We start from the raw sequence: 18,896 nt of genomic DNA on the forward strand, positions 1-18,896 counted from the left end.
ACAGAACACCTTTGGGATGTTTTGCGACGCCGATGTCGAGCCACCGACTGACATCGACACCTCTCCTCAGTGCAGCACTCGGTGAAGAATGGGCTGCGATTCTCCAAAAAACCTTCCAGCACCTGATTGAACGCATGCCTGCGAGAGTGGAAGCTGTCATCGTGGCTAAGGGTGGGCCAACACCATACTGAATTCCAGCATTACCGAACGAGGGCGCCACGAACTTGTAAATTTTCAGCCAGGTGTCCGGATACTTTTGATCACATAGTGTACATAAACACTTTGTAAGATTCAATCCTCGTTGATCCGTTATTCATCGTAGGACGACGGCTGGCATGAACTTCTCGATACAATAATTTACCAACAGCCATATGTATTGTGGAAATTTATTTTATTTTATGAACTTCTATGTGCTACCAGTTTCGGCATTACATTGATGCCATCTTGAGGCCCTTGTACAATGAGTAGAAGAATTGTACTACTATAAAAATTATAAAAAACACAGAACATACGTTAACAATTGACAGGTATCATGTTAACTACGTAAGTGGCTCAAAGAGATATGTTGTATATCATAAAACTATATGTAACATTAGAGGACATATGCTTCTGCCTATGTCATGCTGCTGTTAAGTTTTCACTGTTTTACTGAAATAAAGTATGATATATGAACATATGTATACGCTATTTTTCAATCTCCGTGTATATATATGTAGGGAGACAGAAATTTTTTGATATACGGAGATTGAGAATCTTCTTTGTAACCATGACTGTATGAACCAGCTACTGGCGTTGCATTAATCCACTGAGCACAATGTGGGGTGGTCCTACATAAGGGTCCCAATGAAATGTTTACGATGACCGGATGTTTGATGATTTTATAGTACGATTGCATTAGTTTACTTCGTGAATGCAATTGGGTTTTAAGACAAACTCTTTTATGCTTTTTATCGTTAATATTGCGGCAGCTGTTTGTCGTACCACACATAATACGACCTAGACCACACATAAGTAACTATGTATTGTGACAGGGTTGTCACATTTTCTTGTATTTCAATTTATTTTATTGTTATTTATATTAGTTAATTATTCATTTAAGAAAATTCTTCCACTGTTCCATTGGACATACGAATGTATGCAGTACATCTGATGTTGCATGGCCTATTACAACTGTGTGTTACGGTTTTATGAATAACAGCGTATACATATGTTCATATATCATGCTTTATTTGGGTAAAACAGTGAAAACTATTAACAACAGCATGACATAGGCAGAAGCATATGTGCTCTAATGTTACATATAGTTTTATGATATACAATATATCTCTTTGAGCCACTTACATAGTTAACATGATACCTGTCAATTGTTAGCGTATGTTCTGTGTTTTTTATAATTTTTATAGTAGTACATTTCTTCTACTCATTGTACAAGGGCCTCAAGATGGCATCAATGTAATGCCGAAACTGGTAGCACATAGAAGTTCATAAAATAAAATTGCATCAAGAAGTTGTAAGATTCAGTCACTTACAGCTCTTACCTGCAGCAGCTACATTCACGTATCAGTAGTAATGTGTGATCTCCCCCTTCCAATGCACCGTGCTACGGAGACAGGAGTGTGGATCTATGAATCATGCTATTGCAGGAGCTATACATTACACAACGTGTGAGTTACGCACATATTTAATAGTTTTTACAGTTCTGCACATCAGTTACTAAAAACTGAACCGAACACTTTTCTGCCTGTCATTCTGTTAAGGACCCCATTTTCTCAGGAGTGGGTGCACCTTTTGTTGAAATTGATGTAAATACATGGTCTCCTGGTGGCGTAAAAATTTTAAGCTTCCAAACTAATACAATCGAAAGATACAGCCATTTATGACACATATTTTGATAACCATAAACACTCATCGTAGCCTACAGAATACTTCCCGTTAGCCTAGAATTAGGAAACTTGACAAGAAGCACGGTTTCATAATAAAAGTAAAAGAAAAAAATTAAGAATTTTCAATTTTTAATTGTATCACATAAAAAATTTTATGCCTTATTTTGTCTGTCTATTAGACCACCTTTCCGGAGGAAAGAGTAGCCATATAAAGCTGAAATTGATATGTCAAATGCTAAAGTTTATGGTCCCTTTTTTGGCGTAATGCAGTCAAAGGTAGGCCATTTAATATATATATCCGGGTTTTTATGTGATTTACTTTCACTGATGTAAATTATAGATGTTCCATTCCCTGCGTCACGCAGTCAGTGGTTCATTTTTTCTCTTTTTCGCTTTCTAAAGTGACCTATGTACATCCTCGGTTCAAGTTATCTGCATATCAAATTTCATCAAAATCGGTCCAGTGGTTTCCTTGCGAAAATGTAACAGATAAACACACTCTCGCATTTGTTATATTGCTATGAGTTTGCCACTGTGTGTATCCTAATCTTTCTCATCTTTTTCTCGTGACCTCTACACGTTGCTGGCAGCGTAACTGTCGTACAGTTATCTTCGGCTGTACAGAGGCATGACGCCTGCAGTGCCAACAGCCAACATGACAACAGTGCCTCAGAGAAGCCTGACACACAGGGGACAATTTTCTGGAAGACAGACGGCCATACTCCGACCGTCCTCAAGGAGGCGACCCGAAGGTCGGCAGAGGTCGTGGCCACACGGACCTATTCTCTTTCACAAGACACGTGACTGAAAATAGTCCCAGCTGTATCCGAGCACAAGGCTGGCTCTCGCACAAGACCAGACTAGTTCGCGCAGGGTGAGTTACCCTGGGCAGGGATCGATTCTGCAAGGATTCCGTCGTCAGCGTTCTCACTCAAGAGTGGCCTTCCGATGGTGCTGCCACCCACTTCTGAGTGGGCGACACTGGGAGTTGCCAGCTGTGGACTTACAGAGTGTTAGTGACCTTCTCGCCAAAGGAGACGGAGACTCTGCCATCCGCGTCGGAGTAGATGTGATACAGCAATTTGTTCAATCATTGCTACCTGGGTATTGTTCGTACCGTCCCCATGAGTACAGGTTCTCTCAATTTACGTAACAGGGTTTCTCATGAGGCACGTCGTCTTTCTTCCAAGGTTTCCCATTTAAGTTTCGTGAACATTTGTGTCTGAAATCCTCCGATGTTTGCTGTTGTGCCTACTTGAAAAGGCATCCAAACATTGGAACAATATTCTCGAATTGGCTGCCCCATAGTTTTGTGTCATATTTGCTTTAGAGATACGCTTCATTTTCACAAAACCTGTTCAAGCAATCTAAGCCTACCATACATCTTCCCTTGCACGGATTTTACATGGTACTCCCTTTCCATATAACTTCCTATTGTTAGTATTCCCCATAAATACCCACACGGTGTTATGTGCTCAAGTTGTTCACCAGCAGTGTTGCAATCAGTTACTGTCGGGTTCTTCCCCTCTGTTACAGCTATTAGCTTACATTTACTCACATGTAACAGAGCTGCCATTCATTAAACAAACTGTAAATTTCGCCCAGTGCGTCCTGCAGCTTGTCACAGCCGTCAAACGACGACCCTTTGGTGTACACAACACTGTAGTCAGCGAGTAATCGTACAGTGCTGCTGATCACTCCCGATAAATACACACCAATGTCTTGAATGCGAAAACCTGTTTCTCCATTACCATTTCACGACTTAACTACTGAACCACTGCTGGTGAAATCTGGTACGGAGATAGTTCGAATGCCGACAAAGGACAAACGATGTTTACTGATGTTAGGAATATTACGCGAATTATGGAAAAATATTTACTGTTTTAAAAAATAATTTCTCTCCTGCTGTTGGACTTATTATTGTTGTCAAAATGCTTTTGTATCGTCTCGTTGTCACTGTAGGCTTGTACTATGGGAAGAGAGGAGAGGATGTTGTTTGGTGGCCAGTATCCTCATTCTACACTACTGGCCATTAAAATTGCTACACCAAGCAGAAATGCAGATGATAAACGGGTATTCATTGGACAAATATATTATACTAGAACTGACATGTGATTACATTTTCACGCAATTTGGGTGCATAGATCATGAGAAATGTGTACCCAGAACAACCACCTCTGGCCGTAATAACGGCCTTGATACGCCTGGGCATTGAGTCAAACAGAGCTTGGATGGCGTGTGCAGGTACAGCGGCTTCAATACAATACCACAGTTCATCAAGGGTAGTGACTGGCGTGTTGTGACGAGCCAGTTGCTCTGCCACCATTGACCAGGCGTTTTCAATTAGTGAGAGATCTGGAGAATGTGCTGGCCAGGCAGCAGTCTAACATTTTCTGTATCCAGAAAAGCCCGTACAGGACCTGCAACATGCGGTCGTGCGTTATCCTGCTGAAATGTAGGGTTTCGCATGGATCGAATGAAGGGTAGAGCCACGGGTCGTAACACATCTGAAATGTAACGTCCACTGTTCAAAGTGCCGTCAATGCGAACAAGAGGTGACAGAGACGTGTAACCAATGGTACCCAATACAATCACGCCGGGTGATAACGCCACTATGGCGATGACGAATACACGCTTCCAATACGCGTCACCGCGATGTCGCCAAACACGGATGCGACCATCATGATGCTGTAAACAGAACCTGGATTCATCCGAAAAAATGACGTTCTGCCATTCGTGCACACAGATTCGTCATTGAGTACACCATCGCAGGCGCTCCTGTGTGTGATGCAGCGTCAAGGGTAACCGCAGCCACGGTCTCCGAGCTGATAGTCCATGCTGCTGCAAACGTCGTCGAACTGTTCGTGCAGATGGTTGTTGTCTTGCAAAGGTCCCGACTGTTGACTCAGGGATCGAGACGTTACAGCCATGCGGATAAGATGCCTTTCATCTCGACTGCCAGTGATACGAGACCGTTGGGATCCAGCACGGCGTTCCGTATTGCCCTCCTGAACCCACCGATTCCATATTCTGCTAACAGTCGTTGAAACTCAACCAACGCGAGCAGCAATGTCGTGATACGATAAACCGCAATCGCGATAGGCCACAATCCGACCTTTATCAAAGTCGGAAACGTGGTGGTACGTATTTCTCCTCGTTACACGAGGCAGCACAACAACGGTTCACCAGGCAACGCTGGTCATCTGCTGTTTGTGTATGAGAAATCGGTTGGAAACTTTCCTCATGTCAGCACGTTGTAGGTGTCGCCACCGGCGCCAACCTTGTGTGAATGCTCTGAAAAGCTAATCATTTGCATATTACAGCATCTTCTTCCTGTCGGTTAAATTTCGCGTCTGTAGGACTTCATCTTCCTGGTGTAGCAACTGTAATGGCCAGTAGTGTACAACACAAACTGCACGCATATATTGCCAGGGTTATTTATTCATAAGAATGAGAAAGCTACTTAACTTGCGCTAGTCCGTGAGGTACAAGCTCTCCGTAATAGTCCACGTTAGCCTCGCAGCTGGTGAAGTACAAGTCCGCTACGTACGCTACTCCGCTCGCCAGGTACTGACTGACTCTGAGCTAGAGGCCGAGCTCACTGCGACTGACTGACGACTCGACTCGTTGACTCACTGGGTGACTGGCTGGCTGGCTGGGCCCTCCGGTCCGCGGTGGCGATCTACATACTGGCCGTCGAGAGGGGAGGGCGGCGCGGCGCGTTCCTTTGTGTCTGTCGTTGGCCGCTCTCCTGACAGGCTCGCTTGCTGCGGTGCCTATGATCGATCTAAAGGGAACCTCTTTGCCGCCTGCTGTTCTGGCGACATCTTACGCCAGCACATATTCGATACAACATGATTCAACCTAATGAATACAACGCTTATAAAGTCCCCCGCATGTTTAATCCATACTTCAGTGCTGTTATTCGTCAGAAAGTAGCTGTCTGTTATTTTATAAAATAAAAAAAAAATTGACTCGTAGCACTAAAGTTATATACAGGGTGGTCCATTGGTCGTGACCGGGCCAAATATCTCACGAAATAAGCGTCAAACGAAAAAATTGCAAAGAACGAAACTTGTCTCGCTTGAAGGGGAAAACCAGACGGCGCTATGGTTGGCCCGCTAGATGGCGCTGCCATAGGTCAAACGGATATCAACTGCTCTTTCTTTTTTAATAGGAACCCCCATTTTTTATTACATATCCGTGTAGTACGTAAAGAAATATGAATGTTTTAGTTGCACCACCTTTTTTGCTTTGTGATAGATGGCGCTGTAATAGTCACAAACATATGGCTCACAATTTTAGACGAACATTTGGTAACAGGTAGGTTTTTTTAAATTAAAATACAGAACGTAGGTACGTTTGAACATTTTATTTCGGTTGTTCAAATGTGATACATGTACCTTTGTGAACTTATCATTTCTGAGAACGCATGCTGTTACAGCGTGATTACTTCTAAATACCGCATTAATGCAATAAATGCTCAAAATGATGTCCGTCAACCTCAGTGCATTTGGCAATACGTGTAACGACATTCCTCTCAACAGCGTGTAGTTCGCCTTCCGTAATGTTCGCACATGCATTGACAATGCTCTGACGCGTGTTGTCAGGCGTTGTCGGGGGATCACGATAGCAAATATCCTTCAACTTTACCCACAGAAAGAAATCCGGGGACGTCAGATCCGGTGAACCTGCTTCGACTACCAATCCACCTGTCATGAAATATGCTATTCAATACCGCTTCAACCGCACGCGAGCTATGTGCCGGACATCCATCATGTTGCAAGTACATCGCCATTCTGTCATGCAGTGAAACATCTTGTAGTAACATACATAGAACATTACGTAGGATATCAGCATACAATGCACTATTTAGATTGCCATCGATAAAATGGGAGCCAATTAACCTTCCCTCCATAATGCCGCACCATACATTAACCCGCCAATGTCGCTGATGTTCCACTTGTCGCAGCCATCGCCGATTTTCCGTTGCCCAATAGTGCATATTATGCCGGTTTACTTTACTGCTGTTGGTGAATGACGCTTCATCGCTAAATAGAACGCGTGCAAAAAATCTGTCACCGTCCCGTAATTTTCCATGTGCCCAGTGACAGAGCTGTACACGACGTTCAGAGTCGTCGCCATGCAATTCCTGGTGCATAGAAATATGGTACGGGCGCAGTCGATGTTGATGTATCATTCTCAACACCGACGTTTTCGAGATTCCCGATTCTCGCGCAATTTGTCTGCTACTGATGTGCGGATTAGCCGCGACAGCAGCTAAGACACCTACTTGGGCCTCATCATTTGTTGCAGGTCGTTGTTGACGTTTCACATGTGGCTGAACACTTCCTGTTTGCCGGCTGGTGTGGCCGCGCGGTTCTAGGCGCTACAGTCTGGAGCCGCGCGACCGCTACGGTCGCAGGTTCGAATCCTGCCTCGGGCATGGATGTGTGTGATGTCCTTAGGTTAGTTAGGTTTAAGTAGTTCTAGGTTCTAGGGGACTCATGACCTCAGAAGTGAAGTCCCATAGTGCTCAGAGCAATTTGAACCATTTTTTCCTTAAATAACGTAACTATTCGGCGAACGGTCCAGACATTTGGATGATATCGTCCAGGATACGGAGCAGCATACATAGCACACGCCCGTTGACCATTTTGATCAAAGTAGCCATACATAAACACGATATCGACCTTTCCCGCAATTGGTAAACGATCCATTTTAACACCGGTAATGTATCACGAAGCAAATACCGCCCGCACTGGCGCAATGATACGTGATACCACGCACATATACGTTTGTGACTACTACAGCGCCATCCATCACAAAGCGAAAAAAGTGGTCCAACTAAAACATTCATATTTCTTAACGTACTACACGAATATGTAATAAAAAATAGGGGTTCCTATTTTAAAAAAACGCAGTTGCTATCCGTTTGACCTGTGGCAGCGCCATCTAGCGGGCCAACCATAGCGCCATCTGGTTTCCCCCTTCAAGCTAGACGAGTTTCGTTCTTTGTAGTTTTTTCGTTTGACGCTTATTTCGTGAGATATTTGGCCCGATCACGATCAATGGACCGTCCAGTATAAAGAAACCCATAGCGATAGCTTTACTCTGAGGGGGATCATAGACAACTTTAAAAAGTTAAAAAATAAAATAAAATAAAATAAATAAATAAATAAAAAGGACCCCTAATGGAGTGAAGTGGGAATGGAACATATTTTTTTACATTAGTGCACATATGCAATTTAAAAATTATTACATTTCTTGCATATTGTACAAGTTGTGTAACGTGTAGCTGCTTCAGTACGACAGTGCATAGACGTGCGCTTGTGTCCACGTCCCACTGCCTGTGCCGCCGCGTCGTGCGTCGGGGCGGGTGGGAAGGGGGGCGTGGTGCACATCACGGAGTGCACTTCCCCTACCGGGCAGACGCGTGATATCTGACGTTATCACACGTACAATACCTTACGTACTCACCATCACTCGTTATAACAAAAATAGTGATACGTGAGTGGAGCTATGGTTAACAGCTAGGTTGTTTATAAACGTCGAAAACCGTAGATGTCCTATCATCCTTAGTCGTTTAATGAACGAAGTAAGAGCATATGGACTATCAGACCAATTGTGTGATTGGATTGGAGAGTTTCTAGATAACAGAACGCAGCATGTCATTCTCAATGGAGAGAACTCTACTGAAGTAAGACTGACTTCAGGTGTGCCGCAGGGGAGTGTCGTAGGACCGTTGCTATTCACAATATATACATATATATAAATGACCTTGTGGATAACATCGGAAGTTCACTGAGCCTTTTTGCGGATGATGCTGTAGTATATCGAGAGGTTGTAACAATGGAAAATTGTACTGAAATGCAGGAGGATCTGCAACGAATTGACGCATGGTGCAGGGAATGGTAATTGAATCTCAGTGTAGAGAAGTGTAATGTGCTGCGAATACATAGAAAGAAAGATCCTTTATCATTTAGCTACAATATAGCTGGTCAGCAATTGGAAGCAGTTAATTCCATAAATTATCTGGGAGTAGGCATTAGGAGTGATTTAAAATGGAATGACCATATAAAATTAATCGTCGGTAAAGCAGGTGCCAGACTGAGATTCATTGGAAGAATCCTATGGAAATGCAGTCCAAAAACAAATGAAGTAGGTTACAGCACACTTGTTCGCCCACCGCTTGAATACTGCTCACCGGTGTGGGATCCGTACCCGGTAGGGTTGATAGAAGAGATAGAGAAGATCCAACGGAGAGCAGAGGGCTTCGTTACAGGATCATTTAGTAATCGCGAAAGCGTTACGGGGATGATAGATATACTCCAGTGGAAGACTCTGCAGGAGAGACGCTCAGTAGCTCTGTACGGGCTTTTGGTGAAGTTTCGAGAACATACCTTCACCGAGGAGTCAAGCAGTATACTGCTCCCTCCTACGTATATCTCGCGAAGAGACCATAAGCATAAAATCAGAGAGATTAGAGCCCACACAGAGGCATACCGACAATCCTTCTTTCCACGAACAATACGAGACTGGAATAGAAGGGAGAACCGATAGAGGTACTCAAGGTACCCTCCGCCACACACCGTCAGGTGGCTTGCGGAGTACGGATGTAGATGCCTCCGTGTGGCACATCCATTGTGAGTTTCGTTGTTGTAGAGCACTAGCTGAGTACCCAGCATCGCCACGGTATGTATTTATTTCAGCCTTGTAGTCCATCCCCTCCTTCCCCTCTCTTTGCCCATCCCCTCAGACCTCTTCTCTGTCTCGTCTTGCCTCCACCCTCTAGCCATCTCCTGCTGCCCCTTTCTCTGTTCATCTCCTCCTAGCCCCTCTCTTTATTCGTCTCGTCCTTCCCCTTCTCTCTGTCCTCCTTCCCCTACCTCCTCTCTCTGTCCGTCTCTTCCTCCCCTCTAATCCATCTCCTCCCCCCATCCTCAGCGCCTCTGTCTCCTCCTCCTCCTTTCTCTGTGCTCCTCTTCCATTTATCTGTCCATTTCCTTCTCCGCCTCTCTCTGTCCATATCCTTCTCTTTCCTTTCTCTGTCCATCTCCTCCTCTTCCCTTTCTGTCCATTCCCTCCTCCCTCCCATATTTCACACATATTTGTGTACGAGACTGGAATAGAAGGGAGAACCGATAGAGGTACTCAAGGTACCCTCCGCCACACACCGTCAGGTGGCTTGCGGAGTACGGATGTAGATGCCTCCGTGTGGCACATCCAGTGTGAGTTTCGTTGTTGTAGAGCACTAGCTGAGTACCCAGCATCGCCACGGTATGTATTTATTTCAGCCTTGTAGTCCGTCCCCTCCTTCCCCTCTCTTTGCCCATCCCCTCAGACCTCTTCTCTGTCTCGTCTTGCCTCCACCCTCTAGCCATCTCCTGCTGCCCCTTTCTCTGTTTATCTCCTCCTAGCCCCTCTCTTTATTCGTCTCGTCCTTCCCCTTCTCTCTGTCCTCCTTCCCCTACCTCCTCTCTCTGTCCGTCTCTTCCTCCCCTCTAGTCCATCTCCTCCCCCCATCCTCAGCGCCTCTGTCTCCTCCTCCTCCTTTCTCTGTGCTCCTCTTCCATTTATCTGTCCATTTCCTTCTCCGCCTCTCTCTGTCCATATCCTTCTCTTTCCTTTCTCTGTCCATCTCCTCCTCTTCCCTTTCTGTCCATTCCCTCCTCCCTCCCATATTTCACACATATTTGTGCACGTATCTCACGTGTATCTCTCACGTATTTCGATCCACAGTTTCCTTTTAATGCAGCTCAAAGTTTATGACGTCGTAACTCCTGGATTATGCGTGGTAGATGATATAATTATGCAGGTACATTCAGTGGACAGTTTGTCCGAAATCGGTTGCGAGCAGAGTTGGTAGTAAAAAATCTAATAAAATAAAACGACAATCTCGGTACGGCAGTTTCTCACACATCTCAGTATTTATGACGTCATATCTCCTGAACTATTTGTCATACACTGATATAATTTCGCAGGCACATTCAGTGGTATATGTAAATACTGTCTCCAAAATATGATACAGATAGGATCGGTAGTATATGAGATCAAAAAGGTGTCCGAGGAATCCCAAATTTTTTTTGTCATCAGTCTACTGACTGGTTTGATGCGGCCCGCCACGAATTCCTTTCCTGTGCTAACCACTTCATCTCAGAGTAGCACTTGCAACCTACGTCCTCAATTATTTGCTTGACGTATTCCAGTCTCTGTCTTCCTCTACAGTTTTTGCCCTCTAAAACTCCCTCTAGTACCATGGAAGTCATTCCCTCATGTCTTAGCAGATGTCCTATCATCCTGTCCCTTCTCCTTATCAGTGTTTTCCACATATTCCTTTCCTCTCCGATTTTGCGTAGAACCTCCGCATTCCTTACCTTATCAGTCCACCTAATTCTCAACATTCGTCTATAGCACCACATCTCAAATGCTTCGATTCTCTCCTGTTCCGGTTTTCCCACAGTCCATGTTTCACATGCTGTACTCCAGACGTACATCCTCAGAAATTTCTTCCTCAAATTAAGACCGGTATTTGATATTAGTAGACTTCTCTTGGCCAGAAATGCCTTTTTTGCCATAGCGAGTCTGCTTTTGATGTCCTCCTTGCTCCGTCCGTCATTGGTTATTTTACTGCCTAGGTAGCAGAATTCCTTAACTTCATTGACTTCGTGACCATCAATCCTGATATTAAGTTTCTCGCTGTTCTCATTTCTACTACTTCTCATTACCTTCGTCTTTCTCCGATTTACTCTCAAACCATACATGCACACATTAGACTGTTCATTCCGTTCAGCAGATTCTTCTTCACTTTCACTCAGGATAGCAATGTCATCAGCGAATCGTATCCTTGATATCCTTTCACCTTGTATTTTAATTCCACTCCTGAACCTTTCTTTTATTTCCATCATTGCTTCCTCGATGTACAGAATGAAGAGTAGGGGCGAAAGGCTACAGCCTTGTCGTACACCCTTCTTAATACGAGCACTTCGTTCTTGATCGTCCACTCTTATTATTCCCTCTTGGTTGTTGTACATGTTGTATATGACCCGTACTCCCTATAGCTTACCCCTACTTTTTTCAGAATCTCGAACAGCCTGCACCATTCTATATTGTCGAACGCTTTTTCCAGATCGACAAATCCTATGAAAGTGTCTTGATTTTTCTTTAGCCTTGCTTCTATTATTAGCTGTAACGTCAGAATTGCCTCTCTCGTCCCTTTACTTTTCCTAAAGCCAAACTGATCGTCACCTAGCGCATTCTCAATTTTCTTTTCCATTCTTCTGTATATTGTTCTTGTAAGCAGCTTCGATGCATGAGCTGTTAAGCTGATTGTGCGATAATTCTCGCACTTGTCAGCTCTTGCCGTCTTCGGAATTGTGTGGATGATGCTTTTGCGAAGGTCAGATGGTATATCGCCAGACTCATATATTCTACACACCAACGTGAATAGTCGTTTTGTTGCCACTTCCCCCAATGATTTCAGGAATTCTGATGGAATGTTATCTATCCCTTCTGCCTTATTTGACCGTAAGTCCTCCAAAGCTCTTTTAAATTCCGATTCTAATACTGGATCCCCTATCTCTTCTAAATCGACTCCTGTTTCTTCTTCTATCACATCAGACAAATCTTCACCCTCATACAGGCTTTCAATGTATTCTTTCCACCTATCTGCTCTCTGCTCTGCATTTAACAGTGGAATTCCCGTTGCACTCTTAATGTTACCACCGTTGCTTTTAATGTCACCAAAGGTTGTTTTGACTTTCCTGTATGCTGAGTCTGTCCTTCCGACAATCATATCTTTTTCGATGTCTTCACATTTTTCCTGCAGCCATTTCGTCTTAGCTTCCCTGCACTTCCTATTTATTTCATTCCTTAGCGACTTGTATTTTTGTATTCCTGATTTTCCCGGAACGTGTTTGTACTTCCTCCTTTCATCAATCAACTGAAGTATTTCGTCTGTTACCCATGGTTTCTTCGCAGCTACCTTCTTTGTACCTATGTTTTCCTTCCTAGCTTCTGTACTGCCTACTGCGCTATTCCTTATTGCAGTATCTATAGCGTTAGAGAACTTCAAACGTATCTCGTCAGTCCTTACTGGGAGTTTACTGTGTAATAACTATCGGAACAGTAAACCAGAGATCAAAACGTGGAGTAGTACTGGTACTGCAGTTAGATTGACGGTGGGGATATTAAGCAAATGAGGCCAATTTTTTTCTGAAACTTTTCATAATTTCCCCACAGAACCAATCAGTGTAGGCGGTTGTTTTTGGCAAATCAGTAAGAGAACACTGCGTGTCTATAACCAGAATGACGTTTGACTAAGTACCATTATCATCTGAGAAACCTATTGTGGGATTCTGTTGCTGTACGGTATGTGGTGCAAGACAACATGGACCCTGGCACCCACACACACTTAAATAAAATAGCACTGCACGCAACAAAATTTTTTTCATTTAACTATAAAAAGAATGGAATCGTGATGAATTGTAAGACAATAAAAATTACAGTAAATGTACAAAAACTTCAAAAACCTGAATACTGTTCGTATGAGTACCACGCGCTGGTTAGGGCCTGCATGTTGGAGGGGCGTTTATCCCACTCGCAGAACGCTCAGCTAATGGAATATAACCAATATTCTATGATTTACCAATCGTTCTCTTTTAATTCTTTTGTTGGGTGCTCTTCCAAATGCCATAAAATCATTTCGTTATGGGAAGAAAGTTATGTATCCCATCAACCTGTGATTTTGTGAAACATTTTTGTGTGCAGTTTTATTTTACATGTCTGAGTCATAGAAGGGAAAGTACTCTGCACTAGGTGATCATAAGAAACCACCGAGAACCAACTGACGATGCCCAGTGGTTGCCAGAAGCCATCCAAAACGCCTCCCTCTCTCCACTCCCACTCTGCAAGGCAATGCATGCTATTGGGTAGACTTGGAGAGGGCTACATTTTGATTCATAAGATTTCAGGAACCAGAAGAAAATTCAGACACGAGTTAAAGAATTGTGAGTTGTCTCATGAAATAGAGAGTAAGGCCCCAGCAAAATTATGGACAGTCCTCTTGTCAGCATATATGGTGCATTCCATCCATGCATGATGTGTGGGAGTCTTACTGTGTTAAATCTGTGTGCTGGGCTTTCACGAATACATTGTTTGGAAAGTGCTGTACTGTGGTAGGTAGCTGGGCTTGCTGACTGCAGCGAGTCATCTCTCACCTCCAGCCAGTCAGACCCATCATAATACAGGATTGAGAGCATCAGTAGTGAGTGATAGCAAAGTTCTGCCTCTAAGTCTGCTTTATCTACCAGCCTGCTGCTGAGGCAGACACTGGTGGAGAGCGTCCTGCAAGTGTAGATCTCGGTGACAAGTCACACGCTGCAGAGCACGGTCTGCTGCCAGTGAACCGTCACGTGTGAATTGTCTCAGATTTCTTGTAGTGTGTGCTACACGTGCTGTGGGGATAAACCATTTCTTTCTGGTACAGGCTCTGATGGAGTGTGTGTTGGGAGTGCGGATCGTGGTAACGGGTGATGCGGTCCGTGCAGCGGAACACGGTCTGCTCGTGATGAACCACCGCACGCGCACTGACTGGAACTTCCTGTGGGCCGCCATGTTCCACGCCAGCCAGCCAGCTGCACACCGCCTCAAGATAGTGCTCAAGGAGCCCATCAGGCACATCCCAGGACCCGGTAGGTATCGTATGTGCATTTACATATGCTTGTGTGAATGACTATTACTTGTAGGGTCTTTTACATTGAGTTTATGTACTTAGACAAGCAATATTTTGTAAGACGTTTTAGTGAAGTGTAATTCAATTTCACACAACCTTGACCATTTCCAAAAGTTATTGGAATGAAATTAAATTCTGCGATTAGGTGCTTCCATCACTAAATTACGATTCTGGAAGCTGTACTATGTACCAATCTGCTTAAATTCCATGTATTGTGATGAAACCTTTTTCGAGCGTGAAAGTAGGTGGAACTGCGAAACTGCCAAATCTGGTGAATAGGACGTCATCAATGAATCTTGTCGTTGAGATCTTCTACCCTGAATTTTAATCAGCCTTGTTAAATTGCAAACCTTCCAAAGGTTTGCACGTCTGAGCCAACATGGGATACCTCGTCTGTTGGGCTATGGCCAATATTCCTAATAGGTCTGGACAAGTGCAGAGGGTGGGATTGCTTGTCATAGAGTGTTTAATACTAGTTTGGTGACGGAGCTGCTCAGGAAAATAACAGGTAGTTCGGGAAAGGTGACTACTGTCCGTTCTGTTTGATTGCCCGGGGGTCTCATCCGAGATTTGGAGGAGGCCTTTGCACCAGTCCACAATGTGTGGGCCATGTCAGCATGAATGACACCTTCCTCCTGGGTTCAGATGCTGTCCTTGATTCCTACAGGAGGCTGGCTTATTTGGTGAAGACAACTAGCCTCGTTATAGGGGTGGGAGCTGAGGTATCATTTCGTATCACTGTCCCCAGAATCGATTGAGGTCCTGTGATTCGAGGTTGGGTGGAAGGATTAAACTGGAGATTTTGCTGATTCTGTGACGATCTTGGAAATGAATTTCTCAACAGCCGCTACAGGGTAGAGAAATGTGTGACCACCCGTAATAGGTCAGGTGTCTACTACATGCAGTAAGCATCTACTAGGGTAGAAGTGTGTGTGTGGCGTGCACACGTGGGTTTTTGAGGGTACAGGAATCGCTACAGAGGCCCAATAAGATACATTCTAATTCCACCAAGGGTATTATTCGTCATAGCAGATCAGATGTTGATATACTATTAGGTAACTATAGGACCATCTACGGAATAGTCCTACAACTAGTCTCAGATAGTTCTGAGGACAGAAAGCTGGTTGGAACCAAATATTAATAGCAATGAAATTCTAAACTCTGATTGGAATGTATATCGCAAATATAGGTTGAACGCCGATGGTGGGGGCGTGTTTTGGCCATGAAATATACGTAATATTCAGAATGCGAAATATTTGTGTAAAGAGAAGTATTAAAGGTGGATCAAACGTGATCGTCGGATGCTTTTATAGACACCCTTCCTCAGCAGCCATTGTTGAGGAACATTTGAGAGGAAACTTGGAGTATATTTCACGTCGATTTCGTGATCATGTTATAGTTTTAGGTGGAGATTTCAAATCACCAGCTATAGACTGAAAGACTCGTGTGATTAGGGCGCTTAGCGGGGACAGACAATCGTGTGAAATTGTTCTGCGTGGCTTATCCGAAAACTACCTTGAGCAGTTAATCAGAGAACTCGTAAAGGTAATATCTAAACCTGCAGATGATAAACAGATCCGAGCTTTTCTACTCAGCGTAGAACAGGGAGTCAGTGTTAGTAAGGTCGTCACAACATCACTGATTACAGCTGTAAATAGGAACACAAAGAAAAGAACAATCTTTCGGTTAAGCAAAAGCGAAAAAAAATTCGAATTAACTGACAGATCAACATTAAAACTTTCATTTCCAGAACTGACAGTGTCGAACATCAATGGACAGAGTTGAGGAGCATTGTACAACACGCTTCAGACCATTATGTGCCGAGCAAAGTGGTGAGGGGTGGAAAAGACCCGCTGTGGTTCGGCAGACACATCAGAAAGCTGTGATCAAAGCAAACATAGCTAGAGGCTTACAGACAAAAAACAAAACAAAAAAAAACTAAACAAAGTCAGTGTTAGCATGAGGAGTGTCATGTGTGAAGCGTTCAACGAATTCAAAAGTAAAATTCTGTCTATCGGCTTTACAATTTGTGTTAAATCAGTAAATGGATCAAAGCCACGTGTTCAGGCACCCTGCGAACAGAATGACACTGAAACGGAGGACAGCAAAGAAAAGGCTTTTTTCCAAAACTGTTTCACCGATGAATACCGCATTGTACTTCCTCCTATAAATTGTCATGCAAATGACAAAATGGCGTGTATCGAAATAAGTGGCAAAGGGATAAAAAAGTGACTCAAATGGCTCAATGGAGGGAAGAGAGAAGACGAGCAGCATGTTTCGGTAGTTAATTTAGGTAGCACGAAAACGTCACAGAGATCCCAGCCAACACCACTGGCGGGCCGGCCGGTGTGACCGAGCGGTTCTAGGCGCTTCAGTCTGTAACCGCGCGACTGCAACGGTCGCAGGTTCGAATCCTGCCTCGGGCATGGTTGTGTGTGATGTCCTTAGGTTAGTTAGGTTTAAGTAGTTCTAGGGGACTGATGACCTCAGATGTTAAGTCCCATAGTGCTCAGAGCCATTTTTGAACCACTGGCGGACGCTTCAAGAGAGGCAGCCTGCATCACGGTCTGGTTTACTGCCAGTATTCTGAGAGTGCAGGCCTACATTCGTAGCAAAGTCAACCAACATGTTGTTTCCCCCTACGTATACCTCACGAAGAGACTGTGCGTTTCGAGCCTATTCGGAGGTTTCCCAGCAATCATTCTTCCCACTCACTGTTTGCGACTGAACAGGAAAAAGGGGAAACAAGCAATGGTACACAAAGTACCTTTTGCTGGGTTTCGTAAGGGGCTTGCAGAGAACAAATGTAGACGTAGCTGTTTGTTGAACTCTGACTTTGTCACCCTGTTCCCTGAGTTCAAATTTCTTCCCATTTCATCTCTTATAAAATTATCTTGTGCTATGTCCCCCCCCCCTCCCGCCCTTTAGAGACCCTTAATGTATTGTTTCCCGCTATCCACTCTGTCTTTGGTGCTTCCCAGTGGAATCCCTTTTGCGCTCTTAATGTTGATGCCTGTGTTTTTAAATTCTCTAAAAGCTTTTGACTTTACTGTATGTTGGATCTATCCTTTATTTTCACATTTTAAATATTTATCTTTCAGCAATTGCACTTTGTTTTCTTGCAGTTCCTATACAATTAATTTCCAAGTTATTTATATTGCCCTGTTTCTTTCTTTTATTGATATCGAAAGTTTTCTGGATGTACCTCACAGTCCAATATCTGCTTTGAGGATATCTGTCTCACCAAGAAGTAATCCATCTGGTATGTCTTCTGGCCTACCCCATGTAGACTTCCTGTTGTGATTTGTGAGTGCTATATTTACTATTACTAGCTGAAATATATTGCATAACGATTCACTCTCCTCTTTCACTCCTATTATTGAGGCATTTTCTCCTGTAACTCTACCTTTTGCTCATTCCTCTGCTACAGCATTCCAATCACCTAGGATTATTAATTTTTCATCACCATTTAAATTCTGAACTACTTATTTAATTTCCTTACATATACTGTCTGTCTTGACTTCATCTGCTTGTAATGTCAGCATGAATAATTGAACTATTGCTATTGTCATCACTTCGGTTTTGATTGTGATAAGAATAATACTGCCACTTACTGCTCACTGTAACCCACTCTTTGCACATTAATAATGCCATTTTCTGGTCCTCTTGATACTATGCTACATTCATGTGACCAGACATCTTTATCTGCTTTACATTTCACTTCACTGGCTACTTCTACATCTAGTTTCAGCCTTTTCAGGCTTTCTAGTTCCATTACATATTTGTATCTCTGACATATCATGCTCAGCCTCATTGAATGTTACACTTCCGTTAGTTTTTCACTCACTCTTTTTTTTGTTTGATAATATTTTCTTGGTAGTCATGTTCTGGAGATTTGTTAGATGACTCATCTGGAATCTCTGGCCAATGGAAAGGTAATCATGGCACATTTTTGGTTATGGAGTATATTTCCTGCGGAGACACACTATATGTTTTTAATGTAATACCCAAAGAATTGGAGTACTGAAGTGCAAAGGAATGAAGAGGTACACTTGAAGTTCTCTGACGCTATAAATACTGTGATAATGAATAGCTCAGTAGGCAGTTCAGTTGAGGAGGAATGGATCTCTCTAAAAAGGACAATAATGGATGTTGGAAAGAAAAACATAGGAACAAGACAGGTAACTGCAAGGAAACTATGGACAAGAGAAGGAAGTACAAAAATGTTCAGTGACATACAGAAATACAAATCATTTTAAAAACAAGTGGGAAGTGCGTTG

General features: G+C 43.5%; 1 protein-coding gene across 1 annotated transcript in view; it reads left to right on the plus strand.

Annotated features, from left to right (window-relative positions):
• LOC126418878 (lysocardiolipin acyltransferase 1-like) overlaps window positions 1-18,896 on the plus strand; it is a 353,082-nt gene that overhangs the window by 267,892 nt on the left and 66,294 nt on the right. Inside the window, exon 3 of the mRNA XM_050085877.1 lies at window positions 14,371-14,575. Coding sequence (XP_049941834.1) covers window positions 14,371-14,575 — 205 coding nt within the window. The remainder of the gene's footprint in view (window positions 1-14,370; window positions 14,576-18,896) is intronic.

The sequence above is a fragment of the Schistocerca serialis genome, chromosome 9 (assembly GCF_023864345.2).
Source record: "Schistocerca serialis cubense isolate TAMUIC-IGC-003099 chromosome 9, iqSchSeri2.2, whole genome shotgun sequence".
NCBI lineage: Eukaryota > Metazoa > Arthropoda > Insecta > Orthoptera > Acrididae > Schistocerca > Schistocerca serialis.